General features: G+C 45.2%; 1 protein-coding gene across 1 annotated transcript in view; it reads left to right on the top strand.

Annotated features, from left to right (window-relative positions):
- Nucleotides 1–11,521: 11,521 nt before the first annotated feature.
- The window catches only part of MARCHF4 (membrane associated ring-CH-type finger 4), a 108,167-nt gene continuing 98,091 nt past the window's right edge, over nucleotides 11,522–21,597 (top strand). The window contains exon 1 of the mRNA XM_044240839.1: nucleotides 11,522–13,268. Within this exon, the coding sequence (XP_044096774.1) occupies nucleotides 12,744–13,268 (525 nt within the window). The 5' untranslated portion in view covers nucleotides 11,522–12,743. The remainder of the gene's footprint in view (nucleotides 13,269–21,597) is intronic.

Raw genomic sequence — 21,597 nt, 5'->3', positions numbered from 1 at the left:
ATTCTGGGCACTATCTCCCTGTGTGGTTTTTCTCCTTCTTAGTTCAATAAAGACAATTTGTTGGTTTAAGAAAGTTTATTAACCTCAACCATTTTCTCTTTTCAGCCTTCTTTTACCTGCTATTCCCAAATTCCAGGATTGACAGGCCACGTCTTTGTTTTGGAAAGAACCCAGGTAATGAGGCCGTATCCCCATATCTAAAGGCACTTTGTGTAATAAATCACAGCTCCTCCATAAGTTACTAGAAATTCTGAGTTTAAAGGGATTACTTTGGAAACCAAGATGCTAAGATGACTTTATTTTCTCCACTGAAGAAGATAATTCTATTGTGGGTGAAAAAGGATTGACAAGGAAGGTGGCATCAATTGCCCGTATATTCATATACCTATGGATAAGAACGTGGACCATCCAGTCTTACCCATGTTCCCAAGCATGTGTATATTCCAGTCCCTGAACTGGAAACAGCTGGAAACATTCCATGTGTATGTGTATTTTCCAGTCCCTGAACTGGAAACAGCTATGGAAGGATTTGCTAATTAGCATCATATTTACACATTTATTGTCAACTATAATTACTTGTTTATTAGAACAGAGGCTTCCCTGTTTATTACAGTCATTATTGTTTGTCAGTAAGAGATAATGTGCCTGAATTTCACAAGTATGTATGAATTGCACAAATCTTGCCAGTCTTAGCTAGGACCAACTGTCAATGAAAATGCTCAGAGAAGATAATTCTCAAGGAGGCACACAATTTTATTTCACCTAATAAAAAGTTATCCTGTCCAACAGAACTGCAAACTCCTAAGCAAGGAATTTGCATCATGGTCTGTCCTACTTAGCAGTAACCTATGTTTCTGGTCAGTGGTGTTAATGCTAGGCATTGTGCTTGGCACTTACTTGATTTGTGTGTTCTTATCCATTCTCACCACACCCTCAAAGAAGTGGATCCATGTTGCCATTTTCTAGATAAGGAAACTAAGGCTCAGAGAGGTCACATGACATGCCCTGAGAAACATGCCTAGGAGGAGCATCCAGGCCTTTCTTACTACAAAGCCCATGTCTTTGTTCATTCTATACACACACACTGCTCACACATGTTCCCCACTTAAGTAAATTGGAAGAGAATGTCTTGGTCGAGCTAATTTTTCTGGGGCATCAGAACTGTAGGGGTGTATATAAAAGGGAATTGCTGGGTGACAGGACCGTGAGGTAGAGTCTCAAGATTAGAAAACCAGAGCTGAGGTGTGACAGCACGTTAGTGTAGGGGAGTTGGTGGTGGGGGGATGTTGTGTTGTTTGCTGAAGATGTTAGAAAAAACATGATGCTCAGCTGGAAATTTGGAAGACCAAAATTTATTCATTTGGCTGTTATGGATGGCGTTGGACAATCAGGACCTTAAAAAGTCATTCATTATGTTTCTGATCATATTTAAACCTTTTTGTTTTTGCAGATGCTTTTGGTGGTGGTGCTGGTGGTGGTGGTGGAGGTGGGGGGCAGAAGTTGCAGCATGTGAAGAGTGCCATGCATTGAGTGGTCTCTGGCTGTGTCAGCACAAGGAGTTAGGGGTCCCTGCATCATAAGGGGAATAGCCAACTCTTATTGAGAGTTCGCTATGTGCCAGAAACCACGTTAAGTGTTTTACATTAATTTTCTCATTTGATCTTTATATCGTGCTGCAAGATTGTTTCTATTTTATGTACAGATAAGGAAATAGGCATGGAAGGGTTAAATGAGGTGGCCAAGGTCACATAACCAGGAACTATCAGATTCAAGACTCTGTCCCACTTTATCTGCACTAACTGAATTCTGAGACATGCCCATATACTATACCCTTTATTAACTTGACTCCAGTTTATGAGAATGCATCCTGGACTTCTCGAGGCAAATTTGTATTTTCTTACTTTCTTATAAAGAGTTATTTACTCATACACAGTAAAGTGCGCAAATATTTAGTGAATAGCTTAATGGATTTTTGCACAATTAAGTAGTCATGTAGCACTCCCTATATTCATAGCTATATCCAATCTGAAAAGTTAGAGATGATAAATATCGCAGGAAGTGAAGGTGCAGTTTAAAAATTTCCAGTTAATATTGTTTAGAATATAGTGATATAGCCTGCAAAGGGATGGTATTACGTATACCTTCTTGGTATTGGTTATTAGAGCTCAGGTCTTCCTTATTTTGGAGGGAATCCAGACACTTAGGATGTATGAGGTGCAAGTTAGCATAAATCAGGATACTAAGGGGCTTTCTTCGGTTTTTATTAACTCTTTTCACATCTCATGCACAAATAAACTTTTGTGCTCTCCACATAGGAGAGACGACATGTCCTGTGAATTCCCCAGGGCAAGGAGGGTATATAAATTCAAGGTTTTATTATTGCTATGTATGTATCTAAAAATCAATATTTCTATCTGTCTGGCTATCGATCTACATGTGCACATCAGACAGCCATTTAAAATAGGCTCTTTTTAAAGCCACATTGCATTAAGTGAGTTTTCTGTTAAAATGGGTTATATATAGCACACGGCTGAAGTTTGCCGGGTGTGGGTATCATTGTACATGTGTGAACCAGGGGGAGTTCATGGTATAAATACAGATTATATTTCTGTTTAGGATTACATATGTATGTGTACATCTCAGGTGCCTATAATTCCATGCATAGTCACATGTCACTGTTCCCAAAGAGAGCTGGTTGGTGAAGGGTTTGGTCCCCACAAAGGACAGAAGCCCTCATGTTCTGGAACCAGGTGTGGGATAGACCATCAAAGGCACATCCAGTGGAGCCTGGGGACTCTTCAGCTGAGAGACCACTTCTTTCTTTGTCTAAGGATGACTCTGAGCAGGCAATTGCCCTTTCAGCACAATTGAGAACCAGATTCTGTCTTTCATGTCCACTGTGTCATTGCAGGCTTTTTGAATATTTAATAATACGATTTGCCTTCCCAGGAACAGAACTTGGAGAAGCTTGAGCAGACACTGGTACAGTAGGTGTGCAGGAGGGCTGTGATGACATGGAGCAGGCTGGCAAGTCATTCCCCTCCAGGAGTATCCCCAAACTGAAAACCCCAACAGATGGCTCTGAGCTAAGAATGTGGCATGGAAAGGAGGCCATGCAGGTGGTTTCAGGCACGAGTCAGGAGGCTTACAAAGGAAAAGGAAGTGCTGAGCTGGTACCAAGTGACCATAGCATGTGGAGAGAGGGAAACCAGAGACTTATTTTCCACTAACATATAAGAGCTCGGCTCAAATTCAGGCTAATGCGGTGTATTTCACTCAGTGACACAGCTGGAATGAACCGCATCACTCTTCTGACCCCAAGCTACCATTTTACAGACTGGAAAACTGGGACCCAGAGGAAAACTGAACTCTGAAGTCGCACAGCTGATTAGAGGGCAAACTGTTCATATAACAGTTCCATTCTTGAAATGGTTAAGTTGTGCTGCAGTAACAAACAGCACCACATTTCCAGCTTCTTAACACAATAAAAGTTTATTTTGTCTTTCCACCAAGTCTGTGCAGGTCTGAGTAACTCTGCAGGGCAGTTCCCTTCATATAGTGCTCAGCAGGGCAGGCTGCTTTAATCTAATGGCATCCCATCTCAACACATACTACCATGACTGCACAGGCAGAGGAATCAGGATTCAGATCACATGCTGGCTCTGAAATGTGTCAGCCTGGGAGAACTTCTCCCCTTGAAGTCACAACCCATTGACAACTCTAGTCACAAAACCCTCCCCACTTGCAAAGAGAGGTGAGAAATACAGTTTTCCATGTATCCAGGAAAGGGAAGAGAACCAGAAAGATTGGTGACCACTGAAATTAATGACCATAGTCATTTATCAGCTGTTTGATCTCAGGCAACTTGCTTAATACTCTGAGCTCAGTTTCCTCTTCTATAAAATGGGGAAAGTGATAATATCTAGCCCATACATTTTTTTTGGTGCAGACTAAATGAGAAAGAGCATATAAAGTGCTTGACACAGTGTCTGGCATCTTGTAAGTGTTCAAGAAATGGTTGGACCTCTCATTCTTTCCCTACTAAGCAACCAGAGTGACCTTTTAAAAATAGAAAGCTATTACCTAAAATTCCTTAGTGGTTTCCCAGTTCACTTAGAATTAAATGCAATCTCTCTCAACATTTTTACAGTCTCTACATGATATAATTCTTGCTCTCCTCTCCAGTTTCATCTCCCATCACCTCTTCTCATTCCTTAGTCTCCCATTAATTTGGCCTTTTTGCCATTCCCTTAACAAGTTACATCATTCCTGCTTTGGCTCTGTGCTTGCTGCTTCTCTAACTGGAATGCTGCCTCAGATCTCCACATCATTAGTTCCTCTTCACATCTTAGGTCTAAATTCAAGAAGCCCTCCCTGTCCTCACCATCTATTACCCTCCAGTCTACACACTGGCTAGTGGGTCATCCCCTATCATACATTACCCTGTTTAGTTTCTTTATTATTGTTGTTGTTATTGCTGCTGCTGTTTTTGTTATTGCTATCTTAAGTAGGCCCCATGCCCATGTGGAGTCCAACGTGGGACTTGAACTCATGACCTTGAGATCAAGACCAGAGCTAAGATCCTGTTGGTTGCTTAACGGATTGACCTACCCAGGCGCCCCATAACTTGTTTAGTTTCTTTCTAGCACTTATCACAGTATGAAATTAACTTATTTATTTGCCTGCTTCTCTGTTTTCCACACTGGGATGTGAACTTTGTGAGAGCAAGACCTTCATCTATCTTGTTCTGTATTGTATCCTCATCACTGAGAATGGTCTAGGACTCCAGTGGTGAATGCACAAATCTCTGCTTAGCACTTGTCCATATCATTATGTTGCCTCTTTTTGATATTGATTTGGAATGTGCTCTTTCCTCACTCATGTCTGGAGAAGAATATCAACCTCTAGCAGGGAAGTGGCCACCCTGCCCATGTAATGGCTGGTAACTGGAGGGTAGAGGCCTGACTTTGAGCTTTATCTTCTAAGTCAGTTTCTCTACAGTGGAACTCAAGTACCACCGGTTTCAGAATTGCCCAAGGAACTAGTAGGAAATACATATCCCAAGTCTATAAAGATAAGGAAGTACAAATCTCTGGAGGTGAGAGTCTACTGGGAAATCTGCACTTTTAACAAGCACCAGAGGTCATCTTAGAGGCATACTTCGGCTTCAGAGGAGCACTCTTAGGTCTTAAGTTCAGTCCACCAGCTAAGCATACAAAATATTTGTGCTTTTTCCTGGTGAGTACTCACATTTATACTTGCATTGCATCTTTATCAAACTATCTGAGGTCAGAGTAGAGTGCATTGGGGCACAGAAAGCATGGGCACAATGACTGAAGTTCTCAGTGCCCTTATGTAAGAGTTACCAATTGCTGTGTAAGAAATTACCCCCAAACTTAGTGTGTTTCTTACATTTGGGGCACTTTTTTGCTCATTAGAAATTCCTTGAGAAGGATGGAGTGCCACGACAATGAGTCAGGGGCAGAAGTAGAAGAGAAAATTAAAACCATTTCAGATGACCCCTTACCAGTGGCTCAGTAAAAAGCTTAGATAATGAGGAACCTGGGCTTTTGGTTAAGGCAAGGCTGTAATAATTGCTCTGGATTCTTGTGATCCACAATTGAAAGGGGTCTAGGGGCTGGAGTAATGACTTTGGTGATGGTGATGATGGTCACAATCCATTTAACAAGTGAATATTGAGCACCTACTACATGCCATCACTGACCTAGGCACATGGGATTGAAATGAACAACAACAACAACAAATCCCTGCCCCATGAGCTTAAATTCTAGAAGAGGAAATGATGCTAGCTAGCATCTCCCTTCCTGTCTGAAGCATTTCCTTCTTATGAATTCTCAGTAATGAGGGACTTAGTCTCTACCAAGTCTTCAGGTCCAGTGAGGGATTCCCAAAACTATTTCTTCCAAGGCTTGCAGTTGGATATCTACTCAAATACTCATGTATTTCCTTACATCCAGGAAATGGACGCTGGCTGAGAGGTAGATGTCTCTGTATGTGTGTGTTGGGGTAGGGGCTGTGATAGAGTACAGAGGGTTTGAAACAGCCACATTTATCTCATGCCTTCTGTAGGTCAGGAATTCAGGCAGAGCTAAGCTGTGTCCTCTGGCTTAGCTTCTTTCATGAAGCTAGAGTTGAACTGTTGGCCAGGGCTACAGTCATCTCAAGGCTCAAATGGGGAAGGATCCATTCCCAAGCTCACTCATATGGCAGTTGGCTAGATTTGCTTCCTCATGAGCTGTTGGACTAAGGGCCTTGGTTACTTGCTAGCTTTTGGCTGGAGGCTATCCTCCATTCTCTGCCTCTCCATAGTGCATCAGAATGGACAACATGTCCATCAGAATGGACAAGTGAAAAGAGCGAGGAGAGAATGAGAGCAAGATGAAAGTCAGCCTTTTGCCTTTTGTAATCTGAACTCTGAAGTGATATGCCATCACTTTTGCTGTATTCTATTTACTAGAAGCAAGTCACTAGCTCCAGCCCACACTCAGAAGGGGGGGTTTACATAAGGGCTTGACTACCAGGAGATGGGGATCATTGGGAACCCTTTTAGAGGCTGCCTACCACTACCCTAGCCTGAGTTTTAAACATGGGATACAAAATGGCAGACAGATAATAACGGTGTGGGGATTCTATGTGGAACAGAAATTTAATTTCAATGGCACTGTGGCATCATAAGAAGACATAGACTTTAGTTTGAGAGACAGTGTTACAATCTCAGCTTTGGTATTCACCAGCTGTATAATCTTCGACTTAGTTATTCTGAGCCTCGGTTTTCTCACCCCACAAATAAGGAAAATACCCATTACCTAACAAGCTTTTAGAATGAAAGAATCACAGGGTGCCTGGGTGCTCAGTGGGTTAAAGCCTCTGCCTTCAGCTCAGGTCATGATCTCTGGGTCCTGAGATCGAGTCCTGCATAGGGCTCTCTGCTCAGCAGGCAGCCTGCTTCCCCCTCTCTCTGCCTGCCTCTCTGCCTATTTGTGATCTCTCTCTCTGTCAAAAAAATAAATAAAATCTTAAAATAAAATAGTCACTTGGATAAGGCATTAATTAAAATGCATTTTCCCAGGTTCTCCTCAAGAAATTCTTATTCAGTAGACCTAGGTGGCACCTAATAATTTCTATTTTTAATAAATGCACAGATATTTCTAAGTATATATGAGAAAGGCATGTGGCTCAGTACATGGTAGCTATTGATAATTTGCATAACTTTAACTCTGCAATTATTCTTGATGAAGTATATGTTTGAAGAGACCCAACTGATATAGCAGAAAGAAAACTGCACCGAAGATCAGAAGATGTAGAAGTTTGAGCTCTTTTCTGACACTTACTTTGCTGTGGGATCTTGGGCACAGAGCCATCTAATCTTTCTGGACCTCTTTTTTGTTTTTGTTTTTTTTTTCTTTTCAGTCTCTGTAAAATGTCTTCTAGCTTTAGTACTATCTGTCTAGATAAAGAAGAAACAATAGCAGTTAGTATGTGATAACTTTAGGACTCCCCTGTTTAAAGAAGCAAGTGCAATGACCTCCATAAGTCTTTTCTGAAATCTTCATTTCCTGGTATCTATTCCTAAAGACTATTCCTTGGAGCCTCTCATTCTTCTACTCTTCTAATTCATATGACCCCAGCATCTCTGTATGTAATGAAATATATTTGAAAAACAACCTCATTTAAAAGACTAAATCTATTAAGGAGCTGAGAACTTTCTGGCATGAAATGAAAAATATTGATTGCTTCTCACCTGTTAGCAATGAAATTGCATTCAGTTAATTAACCTGCTCAGTGATAAAGTTTATTACCGCCCTTCACCTTCAGCTCCAAATCTTTAAAACCATTAAAACAAATAACTGGTCAATGAGTAAATCTTCTCCCAGATTGGCATTCAGGGCCTTCTATGATCCGGCTCCAGCCTACCCTTCAGACTTATCTTCCAGCTGCTTAATTTCAAGGACCTATGCTCTAGTCAAATAGAAGAACTAAAGTACTCAGCATCCTCTCCCCTTGTATCTTAACTTACATCTTAATTCAGTTCAAATGTCACTTTTTGAAAAGGGCTTTCTTGGAGATGTGGCATCTTCACTTCTCCCCACCTTTGCTAAGCCATAAACATAGTTACCTCCTTATTTTAAACACTCCCCAAACTTCTTACACCTTTGTAGCATTTATTATTTTGTACTTTATATTATGATTATGTACATATTTATACTACTAGACTCTTGAGGATGAGATTCCAACCAATCCATTCTTGTATTGCCATCTTCCAACACAATGCCTTGCCTACCATTGGTGTTGGCGTTCAGTAAGTATTTTTTGAATACTTGAATGGAGACCCATTGATTTTTACATTTCCTTTACTGTGGCTTTTACTCTTGGGGCTCACAACTTTTGTTTTATCAACAGCATTAGGAGACACTCACTGAGGTGCTTTTCAGGATTTACATTATATTCAAAATAGAGCCCTCAAGCCTTCCAGTCTTTCTGAAGACAGCCCTGTTGTTGCTCCCTGTGCGTAGCAGCCTCCTGTTTCTTGGAATCTTCTTCCTTTCAGTGGAAAGGTTGGGAAAGACAGTCTTGTGGATATCACCCCTTTCTATAACTCTGAATACAGGTTTTGTCTGCCTATTCTATCTCCTACCCCAATTTACTTGCACGATATACTTGAAACTAGTATTTTATGAGGATTAGTATTTTACAAGACCCTGAAGTTCAATTTTACGTAAAGTAGATATTCAGTCATGTCTGAGAGCACTCACATGAATCTGTTTTAGTTGAAGGGGAGAAATAGGGTCGCTTCATTGAAGCAAAAAGGCCCTTCTTTAATTTAGCATTCATTTTCTTGATCACCCAGTAGGCTTTAGGCACTATGTTTATATGTTGAAGTTCCAAACATAAATACTGGTCCCTGCCTTCAAGGAGCTCTGTGTCTTATAGAGGGAGATGAATACATGATGAGATCATTATTTGTGCAATGTCAGAATCAGGCACAGGGTAATGTGGTGTACAGAGAATTTTCCTTGAGAGCAGATGGATTTTTATAACAAAGAAATTCTCTTTTGTGGCAGAGTGGGTGTGCTGATATCCGTAATATACATATTATTTTGTAGTTGTTTTTGTAGTTATTTTTGTAGTATTCTCTTCCAACCACTCACCTTGGACCAGGGGTCAGCATCCATGGTGGGTGTTGAGGAATGATTCATACAAGCAGGCACCCCGGCTTAATCAAGACTTAGGTCTTGATTTAGACTTAGGTCCTTGCTCCTTAGAGCTTGTAGGAATAAATCATTCAAGGAGATGGCAGCAAAGGGGTAGTTTTCTTATGATTCATAGGGCTCATCTTCACGCCAGTGATATTTTGGTGTGGAGATTTTACATGCTTCTCTGTCTATGGCTCTAATATTTCCAAAGGCATTAACCACAGCTTTGTAGATGACTCATTGGGATAGCTTGTCCATGTCTATGACCCTCGTGGTCTGTGTGCATTGAGGGGGAAAGGGGTTATGAAGAAAGGCAAGAAAGCAAACCTAAGTTTTAAATGACCCAGGTCTACAGCTGTAAGGACTGAGTTATTTGTATAGATCACTTTAAGTTTTCTTTTTCTTGCTCTTCACATTTGGGGACTCCTTACTATTTACTAGAAACTCCTTGACAAGGATAAGATAGGGTGACATGAGTCAGAAACATAAATAAAAGAGGAAATTAAAATCCATTTCAAATGACCTCTTGTCAGTGGCTCAGTTAAATGCTTGGATGGAGGGAAGCTGGAGATAGTGGTTAGGAGGAGGGTTAATATTGCTCTGGGTTCTTATGATTCACAGTTGGGAGAGGTCTATACCTTGGAGTAATGATGACTTTGATGATGGCGACGGTGGTCATATTCCATTCAACAAATACATATTGAGCACATACTACATGTCATTACTGACCTAAGCACAGAGGATTAAAATGGACCCAAACAACAGCAACAAACAAATCATGCCCCTTAGAACTGAATTTCTAGAAGAAACTGGCAAAAATGGTGCTGGCATCCCCCTCCGTCTCTGAAGCATTTTCTTCTCTTGAGTTTTTAGTCATGAGGGACTTAGTCTCCACTGAGTCCTGGAGTTCGTTAGAGAGTCACAAAACTTTCTTTTTCCCCCCAAAGCCTGCAGATTTCTATCTGCTTACAATGTTTGTGAGCTTGGAAATGGACTCTGGTTGAGATGTAGAAGGCTCTGTGTATGCGCGTTCAGAGGGCTGGTGATAGTGTACATTGGGAGGAAATCCTACAACCTTACTATCCACACTGATACGTTCCAGGTGGGGGAAAATGTACCCTGAATTGCTCCTTTCCACCCCACTTGCCATTCCCTCTTTCTTGTTCCCTCCTCCCTTCCTTCCTAAATCCCTCCCTAGCCTCCTTCCTTTCCTTTCCCTTGGTCCCTCCCCATCCCCTTCCCTCTAACAGTTCTCCTCTTCTCCTCTCTCTCTCTCTCCCTAGCCTCTTTTCCTCTTGGCCCCTTTCCCTCCTCCATCCCTCCGCGGCGTCTGCGTCAGGCCCCTACTTGCGTGACGCGCGGGGTCTGGGTGGGAGCTGTCCACTCGCCTGGGGTGCTGAATGCAGCAGCGGCGGCCGCGGCAGCGGCAGAGGCGGAGATAGCTGAGAGCCTTCTCCGCGGCAAGAACCTTGTTTCCATTTCTCGGACGGTCAGCTCACCGCCCCGCCACCTTCCTTCCAGCACCACCCCTTTGGGAACTGAGCCAGGGGGGCAGCAGCCGCGGCGGCGGGTGCTGAGCAACGGCGGAAGACGAGACAACACCTGGCAGCAGCCTGGAATCTGATTTGCTTCCTCTCGCCTTTTATAAGAGATATATTTATATACGGCTTTGAGGAGTCGCGAGGACCAAGCCCCAGCCAAGTGCTGGCTATCTCCCACCTCGGCCACACTGCTTCGTTTCCCCTTCCCCACCTGCAACTGGCACCGCAAACAAGCCTTACCTCTTTGCATCTGCGAGGAGGTAGCAACAGCGAGCCCAACCAGCCGGAGGCAGCGGAGAGGAGGGAGGGGCGTGGGGGGTGGCAGAGAGCCGGCCGAGGCCGCCCTTGGTGGGGGTAGTGAGGGCAGAACTGCCGTGAAGACCCGGCAGCCGCCCTCCTCCACCCCCACCCCTCCAGAAGCACCCATTCCTGATTATTTGAGAACCGAATTATTATTCTTCCACTAGTTTTATTTCATTTTTTATTGCCCTCCCCTCCTCACTCCCTAGCCGCCCCCACCCCTACGCCTGCCTCGCCTCTGGTTGCATGGCAGCGCTGCCCGGGCGCGGGGGCTCAGAGCCGGCCCCCAGGGAAGGAGGAGGAGGAGGAGGAGGATCATGAAGCCGGGAGTCGCGGCCGCGCCGGACGGCGAGCAGCAGCCAGAGGACGAGCCGGAGCAGCCCCCGCCCCGGAGACACCGGGACGCCGACCAGCATTCACTGCCGCCGCCGCAGCAGCACCGGCGGCCGCGGGCAGACTCGGAGCAAGAGGAGGAGGGCGACAACGGCCCAGAAGAGGAAGAGGAAGAGAAGGCAAGGCCACTCACCCGCCCGGATCTGCCCTTCTCCTGGCCTTTGCCCCTCGCCCAAAGGGACCTTTGATGGAGCCAAAGGGAAGGGGCCACGGATTTACGGACTGCCGCAGGGGTGGGCTGGGGGCTGAGATCATGTAACTACTCCTTCCCCCTGTCTCTTCCCACACGCCCCTTTTCTCTACCCCTTCTCTCTGCTCCACTGCCTCCTGTCTCCCATACACACACCCTTCCTCTAGCCAGGATCTTAATGCTCAGGAAGGAAGCTGCTCTGCAAGGGTTAAAGGATCTCCACCCCCCCACCCCCCCTTCTTTCCCCTTCCTCAGTCCATTATTTTCCCATTTCTATTCTCCTAATTGGCTTTTCCCTCTTCTGTGCAGCTTTTTTGGCTGCAGAGGCAAAGCACAAGCCCCTTGCCCAATTTCACCTGCAACCCCCCCTCTCCCCCCACAACTGCTCTCTTAAAAGCAACTCTGGTGCTTCTGGGGATTAATTGCCCCAGTTTTCTGCCCAGGAGAATTAAAACTTCTCCCAACCTCCTCTCCTTCCCACTGAACACCACCCCCCCCAAACCAATCTCCTGCTACCTGAGGAAAACTATCTTTTCACTCTGCACATGCAGTGCTCAATTTTTCACTGAGCCGTTTTGCCCTAAACCCAGCTCAGTCCACTTCAAATTTGATTTATAATCTTCTCCACCCTTTTATACAAAAGAAAAGAGATTTCCCACTGCCTAGGAATCTGAGAAGAACTGAAAATATCTTCTCCTGGGAAACTTTCTGACAACTAGAGACCTTGATCTCAAGGCCCAAAGAGCCCTTCCTCAACATTTTTTTACCCCCCCTTCCCATGCCAGTGCCCCCAAGTCAAAGGCAAAAAGGAGGAAACTACCTGAGCAAAGCTAAGGTTGGGGGGGGGCCGGGGGGAGGCAAGAAAACCTTTTTTGTTGTTGTTGGGCTTTCCAGGGAGAGTTCAAAACCAGTGACTCACAGTTCTTCGTCCTGGGAACAATTGATTTGCTACTTTGACGGGGTGTAAGAATAGCCAGTGAGAAAGCAGATCCCCCCCTTCGTAACACAGCTCTGCTGTGGACCCCCCCCAAAAAAACCATTCTACTATCTTCCTCTGCAAAGACTCTGGCTGCCCCTCCTGGGCTTTCTGCTTCCACTGGGCACATGCTGATACCCTTGAGTGGGCTGCTCTGGTGGTGGTGGTGGAGCTGCTGCTGCTGTGCCTGGTACCGCTGTGGATCGTGGGCCCCGGCTCCCCAGATGTTGCGCCACCAGGGTCTCCTCAAGTGCCGCTGCCGCATGCTCTTCAATGACCTGAAGGTTTTCCTGCTGCGGCGCCCCCCTCCAGCGCCCCTGCCCATGCACGGCGACCCCCAGCCCCCCAGTTTGGCGGCCAACAACAACACCCTTCCGGCTCTGGGTGCCGGGGGGTGGGCAGGCTGGAGGGGTCCTCGAGAAGGGGTGGTCAGGGAGACCACTCCTCTGCCACCTCCACCACCTTTGCCACCTTCTTCTGTGGAAGATGACTGGGGTGGCCCAGCCACAGAGCCACCCACGTCGCTGCTCAGCAGTGCCTCCTCAGATGACTTCTGTAAGGGGAAGGCTGAGGATTGCTACTCACTGGGAAGCAGCCTGGACAGTGGCATGAGGACCCCGCTCTGCCGCATCTGCTTCCAGGGGCCAGAACAGGTGAGACCCTTTTTCCCTTTTCCTGCTGCCTGATGGTGTCTCCAGATCTTGCAGATTACTACTCACCTCCTTGCTCTGTGGAGCCATTGTGCTGTCTTTAGTTTAAGAAATATGTGTTTTAAGGGCTCCTCAGTGATGTCTTGTGGTTAAGTTTGCCCAAAAGGTGTCTGGTATCTGGTAGAGCCTGTTTGGTTACTCAGTTGTACCCTAGTTTTTGCATTTTCCTCCAATGCTAGTGTCTTCAATTCCATCCAAAGACTCTATAACCATCTTCAGAATAGAAGATTCAGAAGTCAGAAGTGATAAAATGAAGGAACTTGGTGGTACGTTCATGCTTGAAGCCCAGATAATCTTTTCATATGATTTGTTGTTACTGACATTTCCCCCGGCCCGTCTTCAGTCCTAGATTCAAACTTCTTCCCTCTTTGGAGGGAACTATGCAGAGATCGTCTCCTTTTTCCCTATTCTCATAGACTGACACACAAGCCTGACCCTATTCTTTCACTCTGAACTACCCCCTCCCAAATGACACTTGACATCCTCAGCAGTATATTTTAGTCAGTGAGGAGGAAATGGGGAGAGATTCTAGTCCCAAGAAGACACTCTGGGTTGCTGAGACACTTCTTGGCTGATTCAAGTTTTTTTTTCCCTAGGTTGAAAGCAAATAGGTAAGCAGGTTGGGGGTGAGTTTAAGGGATATGGAGAAGAAAGTAAGGAATCTTGTCATATCTACTCCCCTTCTCAGGCCTGAAGCACCTCAACTTAGAATATCCCTTAAACCCTCCCCATCCAGGGCAGGGATGCCAAGTATAATCACGCACTAGTCTGAAGGTCTTCCCTTCCCTGTTCATTCAGATTTTCACAGATAGACTCACCCCAGTCCTTCCAGCTCCACTTCCAATCTAGTGTCTAGATAGTGTCTAGTGTCAGCTAGAGGCTGGAGATAGTATGTGGACATTATCCTAGAGTCATGAATTATAGCAACACTTTCCACGAATCCCAGATAGAAAAGTCTCATCTAAAAAATCTGATCAAGTTAGTGATCCTGGAGAAAGAATATTAAATTGCACCTTGGTCAAGGGGGTTCTGTGGCGCTTCAGCCACTTTTTCAGTAGCTTCCCAGAAGTAGAGGGAAAATGTCTGGGTGCTTCCTGAACAAGGGGCAGAGCAGAATGCCATGCCAGTGATCTTGAGGGGGCTCTGGCTCTTGCTGAAGGCTTGCTCTGTGAGAGACAGGCTTAGCTGATACTTTCATTCATTTTATCTTTGCTCTGAATGGGCAACATAGTTCAGGGACAGAAAATGACTATGTCCAAGAAGCCTGGGCATCATGAGAGGAGGTCACATAGATCTCAGTGTGAATAAATGTTTCTGAGGAGCTAAGGGTTGGGTTCCTCCTTCTTGAGACTAGGCTTACTGAAGTCCCAAATTAAGCCCTGTCCAGAGTTGAGGACTCTTGTTAGGTGAGGCGTTCCAGGGCACCTGCTTGGGGCCCTTCATCCAGCCCTTCTCTCCACTTCCACTGGTGGGCACAAGGAGGAGTGGCTTGGCTGAGAGCAAGAGTGAGGCCTCACTTTAGGATGCTCCTGGTCAGCCTTTTGCCCCAATCAGGAACCTCATCTTTCCCATAAGAAAGAATTACTTAGCTTCCAAACTTCTTAAGCTGTTTTCTCCCATATCTGTTGGCTTAGGTCTGTGTGTCACAGGGGCTGCTGGGAGTGTGGCTTCTGGCAAAAACACCCTTGTCTCTAGAAAACAGCAGGACTTGGAGGCCAATCTGGATGGTATTTCACGGTGTGAACCTCTTCAAATTATTCTATGCCTCTGGGCCCCTTTTCCAACTTCTGTGATTTAGAGGAATCTTTTACTGTCCTCCTTTTTTCCCCTTGTAAGTGTGTTAGGAGGATTCAGAAGATAATGAGCCTGAAAACATCTTGAAAGGGATTAAAATACAATGGCAGGTATTTTGATCATGGAAAAGCAGTATTTTATTGAAAAAAGGAAGAAGAAAAGGATCTTTAGGAATACTGTGAAATATCTGCATGTGATAGAGGATCTGGGCAGAGGTTAGGAGCTTTCCTTTCTTGTTCATTATTTTTGTGGTGTGTCATAAATAAAGGACTGAATAAAAGAGCTAACACCAATAAAGGAATGGGCTCTATTATTATGTGGAAGGAATAGGGGCATTGTGTTGGCATAAGACTGGATCAAGACAAGCACTTCCTGCATATGATGATTATATTTGGGGGTTTTTTTATTTGTGCAGGAGCCAGGAGATTTTAATGAGATTGTGCTATCATAGTAATAAGAGAAGCATGTGTTAGATATGAACATATTTTCCCTCTTTTTACTCAATTTTCTTCACAGGATTCAGTGAGGAAGGGCAACAAAGGAGATGGGGAAAACCCTCTAGAGTAGGAAGAGAGAGACAGACAGAAAGACGAAAGTGAAGAGCTGAGATGTCAGGATCTGATTTTCTGTTCGGGGAGCCAGCTGTCCGGCAGTCGTGCACATGTGGCTCCGAAGGGAGAGCAGTCGGCAGTCTCAGCACTGAATGTCATGGTCTTTTCTTTGCCCAAACAAAGAAACCAAACAGCTCCTAGTCATTTGCCTGCTGCTCCAGGGGCTAAAAGACTGTCCCAAATGAAGATCTGATTTCTTCCAGATAAGGGCTTGTATGTGGTAAGGGATACCTGGAGGGTCCAACTAGTTCCAGGTTTGCATGTGTCCATTGTGGTCTTTACATTCATTCATGCATGCATGCATGCATTTACTTTAAAAATGTTCGTTGTGCATTTTTGGGTGCCAGATGCTGTTCTAGGCACTGAGTATCCAGGAGGGAACAAAACAGGTGAGATCTCTGCTCTCCAGAAGCTGACATTCTAGTAGAGATGCAGAAACAGACCAGTCAACTCGTAGATAAATAAAGCAATTTCAGATGGTGTTGAGCACCATGTTGAAAGTCAAACAGGATAATGAGTAGACAAGAAGGAAAGAGTGGGTTTGAGAAATATGCAACTATATTAGATAGAGTGATCAGGGACAGCCTTCCCAAGAATGTGCCATCTGATCTGGCCCCTACATGATAAGAAGACCCCCCTGATAAGTAGGCCTGGGGGAAAAGCATTCCAGGTGGTGGAAAGAGAAGGTTCAAAGTCCTAACTGTGAACAAGCTTAGCATGTGTGAGAAACAGAGGAGAGGACAGGAGGAGGCAGACGGATGGTGTGTGAATAAATGCTTGGAGAGCCAAGTTGGCTCCATGCTGGAAAGCTGACTGAGTAGCCACTCCCCTCCTCTCAGCCATTCATCCTGGTTGGACAGGGGTCAAGGATCCATGGAAGTGTGAGGAAAGAGCCCAGCTGGCATCTCTTCACCCTCTGTTTCTGGTTGAAGCTGCATTGGTTCACTTTGATGGATCATGGTGGGTAAGCTGAGGTCTCTGAAAGCAGATGGCCCCAGTCTGAGGCCTGGACAAGGCTTCAGGTTTTCCCTTTGTAAGACAAGGATAATAATGATCGACCCCCAACTGATGGTCATTCTGAGCATCAGATTGGTCAACACAGCTAGAGCCATGCTGTCACAGGGTTTTGCTGTTACTATCTCAGAGGCAAGACAGTGCTCCCTCTGCCTCATTTAAAAGGAACAGTATGCCCCAGCCCCCAGGCTAGTCCCTGGCAGGACAGCTGTGACTGTGGGCTGGTGGTGGTAGTAGATTGCTTCCTGTGCACTCACAATCCTCTAGGCATAGAGTGCTGCTCCTGTTTCCATCATCAAAAGTCTTTATTAAGCAAGCGCCTACCTATGCCTGCCACTCTGCTGAGCAGGGTCTGGAGACACAGGGCGGATGTGGCCCTGCCCTCTGGGAGTTTCACAATCTAACCCAGACATCAGAGAGACTGATAGAGATCAAGAACACACAGACAATGGGTCACAGGTGAATTATAGTAATATTGGATACAAGAAAGAGGTGTGTGTGCCTAACAGTGGCTAGTGTATGGGGTGCCTTTTCAGGGACACAAGAGGGGGGAATGTGCTACCTTTTCCCCAATTAGTCAGAGAAGGCGTCTCTGTTGCTGTGGAAGACCAAGTGAGAAGAAATGGTTGTTGGCTGAGTTTAGGCAGCTGGAAGCAGAAGAGCTGTGAGACACATGGATATCTTGGCAAAGAGGTGAAAGCATTTCCTAGGCAGGGTCAGCAGTGGAGCACCTAGAGGTGGGTGTGAGGATGAAATCCAACATGGCAGTCTGGTGGGGGGGGGGCCTGTTTTGGACCAGATGGAAAAGAGGAAATGAGTCTAGAAGAGATTAACAGCCTTGGCTTGCCTCCCTTATTCTTCCTGGGGTTTGCTTCCACAGAGCTCTGCGTTCAGAAGGAGCAAGAAGAGTGTGAAATATTTTCGTCAGTGTTTTGGGTCCCAGGAGAGTAAGAGAAGAGCTTCGCAGTGCTCAGGGGAAACTGGAGACCCCAAGATGCGATGAGAACCCTGGGAATGGAGATCAAGTAGAGCATTTTAGGAGAGACCCAGAGTTTTATTTTTCTTAGCACTTAGCTATGGTTCGATTTTACATTTGTGTGTGTGTGTGTGTGTGTATGTGTGTGTGTATGATTATTGAATTAATATCAGTCTCCACAAAGAATAGGCCCATTCCTAACGTTTATGAACCCTAGAACAAAAGTATAGATAGAGGCTCACATACCACAAGCCAAAATACTTAAAAGTAATAAATCCAGATAACTATTAAATAAAAAGAGTTTTATCCTACCATCCTGGCAAATAAAAGGTCAAAACAACCTGGAAGACAGGTGTGAATTTAGAATTATTAGATTCCTTAGAATTCTGTGCTAGCCATATGGGGGTACCCAGCTCTTGGTCTACAAGCCACTTTGACTCTCTTTTCACTGTTGGCTACATCTGGCAGCAGGATGAGCCTTTGTCACACATGTGTGGACACTCCTGTTGGCTTGCTCAAGCTCTGTCCATACTATCCTGAAAGAGCTGTCCCTTGCCCCTCTTCCTTTGAACCCAAGGAAGAGAATATTCTGAGAGCAGGCTCATGTCTGAATACACAGGAATTCTGGGGTCCCAGGCATAGCTCCTTGACCTCACAGATTTCCTATGGGAAGAGTGCAGCTGAAGAAGGGCCAGAGTGGGGCCTTCTACAGCAAGAGACTTGCCTGGGTCTAAGGGAGGCACTGCAAAGGGACTATAAGATCCCTCGAAGCAGCAACTTGTGTGTGTTTGCTTATCATTGGGTCATCAGCTCCCACTCTGGTGCCTGGCACCTGTTTCATACTCTGTAAGTTTTTGTTGAATGAATCATCCTCTAGAGCTCATCCAGTGAGCATTTCCACACATAGTGGGGCTGGGGAGAAGAGACTATAAGGAAGAAAAACACTTGCTGGCATCAACTGCTGAAAAATGTGCTGTGCAGAAGGGGCAGACCTGTTTTGTGGAATCACAATGGTCAGTGCCTTGGCCAGTGATGAAATCTTCAGGGAATCCAACTTTGGTTTTGATAGCAGAAAGAACTTTCATCAAAGCTGTCCCAAGATAATATAGGCTGCTTTAGAAAGGGAGCTCAAATTGGTGATTGGAACTAGTGATCTTCAAGATCCTTGCTGAGCTTGAAAGTTGGGTTTCATTACGAGATTGCTTGAGGGTCCAGAGACATTTTTAAGTGTAAAGAGATGAACTTGCATCCCTTGTCAATCCAAGGGTTTGTCTTGTCCCAGTATCTAATCCCAGTGTATGCAATAGATGGCATGTACAAGTGTGTCTTCCGCAGAGATCACAAAGAATAGTCTCTGTCCTGTGTTCACAGAAATCCCAAGTTGTTGGTAATCATGAATTTATACTAGGCACATGTCATGAATAATAGGCAACAGATACCATCATGGACCTAAGGTTGCAGAACATCCGCCAAAATAGGAAGCCCAGTTATCCCTCGCCCAGAGTCATGAGCAGCATGTCATGTTCCCCTCTTTGGATTGTCTGCTGTGGTTTTTCACTTCTACTTTGGTCAGTCCTGATCCTGTTTATTTTTGTTTTTTATTTTTTAAAGATTTTATTTATTTGCCAGACAGAGAGAGTACACACAAGCAGGCAGAGAGGCAAGCAGAGGCAGCAAGAGAAGCAGGCTCCCTGCCGAGCAAGGAGCCCGATGTGGGACTCGATCCCAGGACCCTGGGATCATGACCTGAGCCAAAGGCAGCCGCCCAACCAACTGAGCCACCCAGGCGTCCCAGTCCTGATCCTGTTTAAATCGAAATCTCTGAGGACCCTTTCCTCCTCCAGGGTTCTCACCAGTGCTCTCATATTTTGTTGGGAAGTGATTTAAGGAAGTTCAGCTTTCACCATCAAGTCCTTGGCTGCTTTCCAGACTTAGCTATCTATTTTTTACACACACATACATGCACATGCATGCACAGGAATAAAGCATCGAGTGCACCTGTCTCACTTTCACAGACAGAATGAAGGTTTGGAGGAAGAGAGGCACGTGCTGTCTTAACAGTTGTAGAGTGAATCTCACCTAGAGATTGTCTGTTGATCCTCTACACAGTGTTCACTTTGGAATCATCCTTCCTCACTTGGTAGCCTGCATCTGGATGTGGTATGTTGGCTAACTTATTGGGTGTGGCTTCAAGTTGAACTTCCCGTAAAGAAAAGTACTTAATAAAGCTGGTAGGGTGGAGTAAAATATGGATTTCTAAAGAGCCTGCGAGGAGAAAGGCCAGATCCTGGGATTCCGTCTCTCTCCTCTCCTCCACCCCTCCCCTCCACCAATGCTCTCCTCTTTTTCCAGCTGGTGTGTTAGAGAGGCCCAGCTGTGGCCTGTGAGTTGGGGGAGGGGGAGCAGGTTGAGGGGGGAAGGAGGAGAAGGGCTACTCGAAGGAGTGTGGGAATGAGCGAGCTGCTTCTTGTTTGCTGGGAAGGAAGCCAAGTTGGAAGTGAGCCCGGATGTAAAGGAGCTGGCAAGTGAATACTGTGTGGCCTGAGCTGCACACCATCCCCCTACCAAGATGTATCATATGTAAGATAGAGTTTATGTGTGCGTATTGCATGGAGTACATATTTGATACCTCCCTCTCTATATGTTAAAAGCAAAAATGGGGTGTGCATGGGATTGGCGGTCTCATAACAAAATAGGCAAAATAGATTTAGTTACAAATTGAGTTCCAGGTAGATGCAAACTGTCAGCAAAACAGAGGCTCTGTGGAACTCCATGGTTCAAGCCCCAGTCTTGGGCCTATTTTGTTGCCCTCATGAGACTTTCTTCAGGGAAACTGCTCAGAGATGCTGAGGTGGACAGATCAAATTCTTGTCCTTCTTTATGGAAAGTTCCCTTTGGATATGGCTGAAGTCAATCAACATCAACTTCTCCAAAAGAAGCCTCTCGAAGCCATCCTAGTGGCTAGCATATGACTCTGCATACAGTAGGGGCTCAAAATTTGTTGATCCCTTGGTATCCTTCTTGCCACATGTTCATTCCAGACTAATAGTGTTATTTTTGGTCCCTAGTGTACACATGGCAGAAGGTATATTTGTGTGTGTGTGTACATATGTGTATATGTCTGTATAGAAATTAAAATGCCAGGCAAGAAGGATACGGAAGCTCCCTCGACATCCATCTTCACCCCATCCAACCTCCTTTTCAGATTCTATAATAACAAATAGTGATGATTCCTATCCTAGTAATCATAGTGATTGTTGTCCTGGCTTGAGTCCACTTGGCCAGGAATAGACCTGTTCTTGTTCTTTTGCTGAACAATGAGAGGAATACAGGCATTGAAGTCGGAAAGACATGAATTTAAATCCCAGTCTGGGCCCTTCCCAGCTGGGTGACCTTGGGCAAGTGACTTAATCTCCCTAGACCTTGATTTCATTGTCTACAAAGCAGGAATAAAATATTCAGCTTGAGCACTTATCATAAGTGGTGAACATGCTGTATTAAAGTTCTAGGCACATAGCAGCTGTTCATTAAATGGGAGTGATATTTACCCTCATTCTGTCAACCTGGCTCAGAGACCTGGAGTAGGGTTCCCAGACCATGCTGCTGCCTTTCCTACGACTCTCGTACTACAGCCTTAAAAAAGCAGATGCTCTAAGTAAAGCTGTACTTTGACCACAGTAAATGCCCGGCTGTTTTTGTGCCTGATCTCAGGGATGCACGTTCAGATCCAGTGTTTCTCTTTAGCTGACTTCCTGCCTTTGAATTGCCTGATTCAGTTCAACCTCCCTGCTCTCCTGCCCAGGTCTCTCACCCCCAACATAGTAGTCTTTATCTATCTCCATCACCGCTATGTTCCTGACAGATCTTTATTAAGCAG

The sequence above is a fragment of the Neovison vison genome, chromosome 3, assembly GCF_020171115.1.
Source record: "Neovison vison isolate M4711 chromosome 3, ASM_NN_V1, whole genome shotgun sequence".
Taxonomy (NCBI): Eukaryota; Metazoa; Chordata; class Mammalia; order Carnivora; family Mustelidae; genus Neogale; species Neogale vison.
Note: the sequence above shows the minus strand (reverse complement) of the source record. Positions and strands in the feature narration are given on the sequence as shown.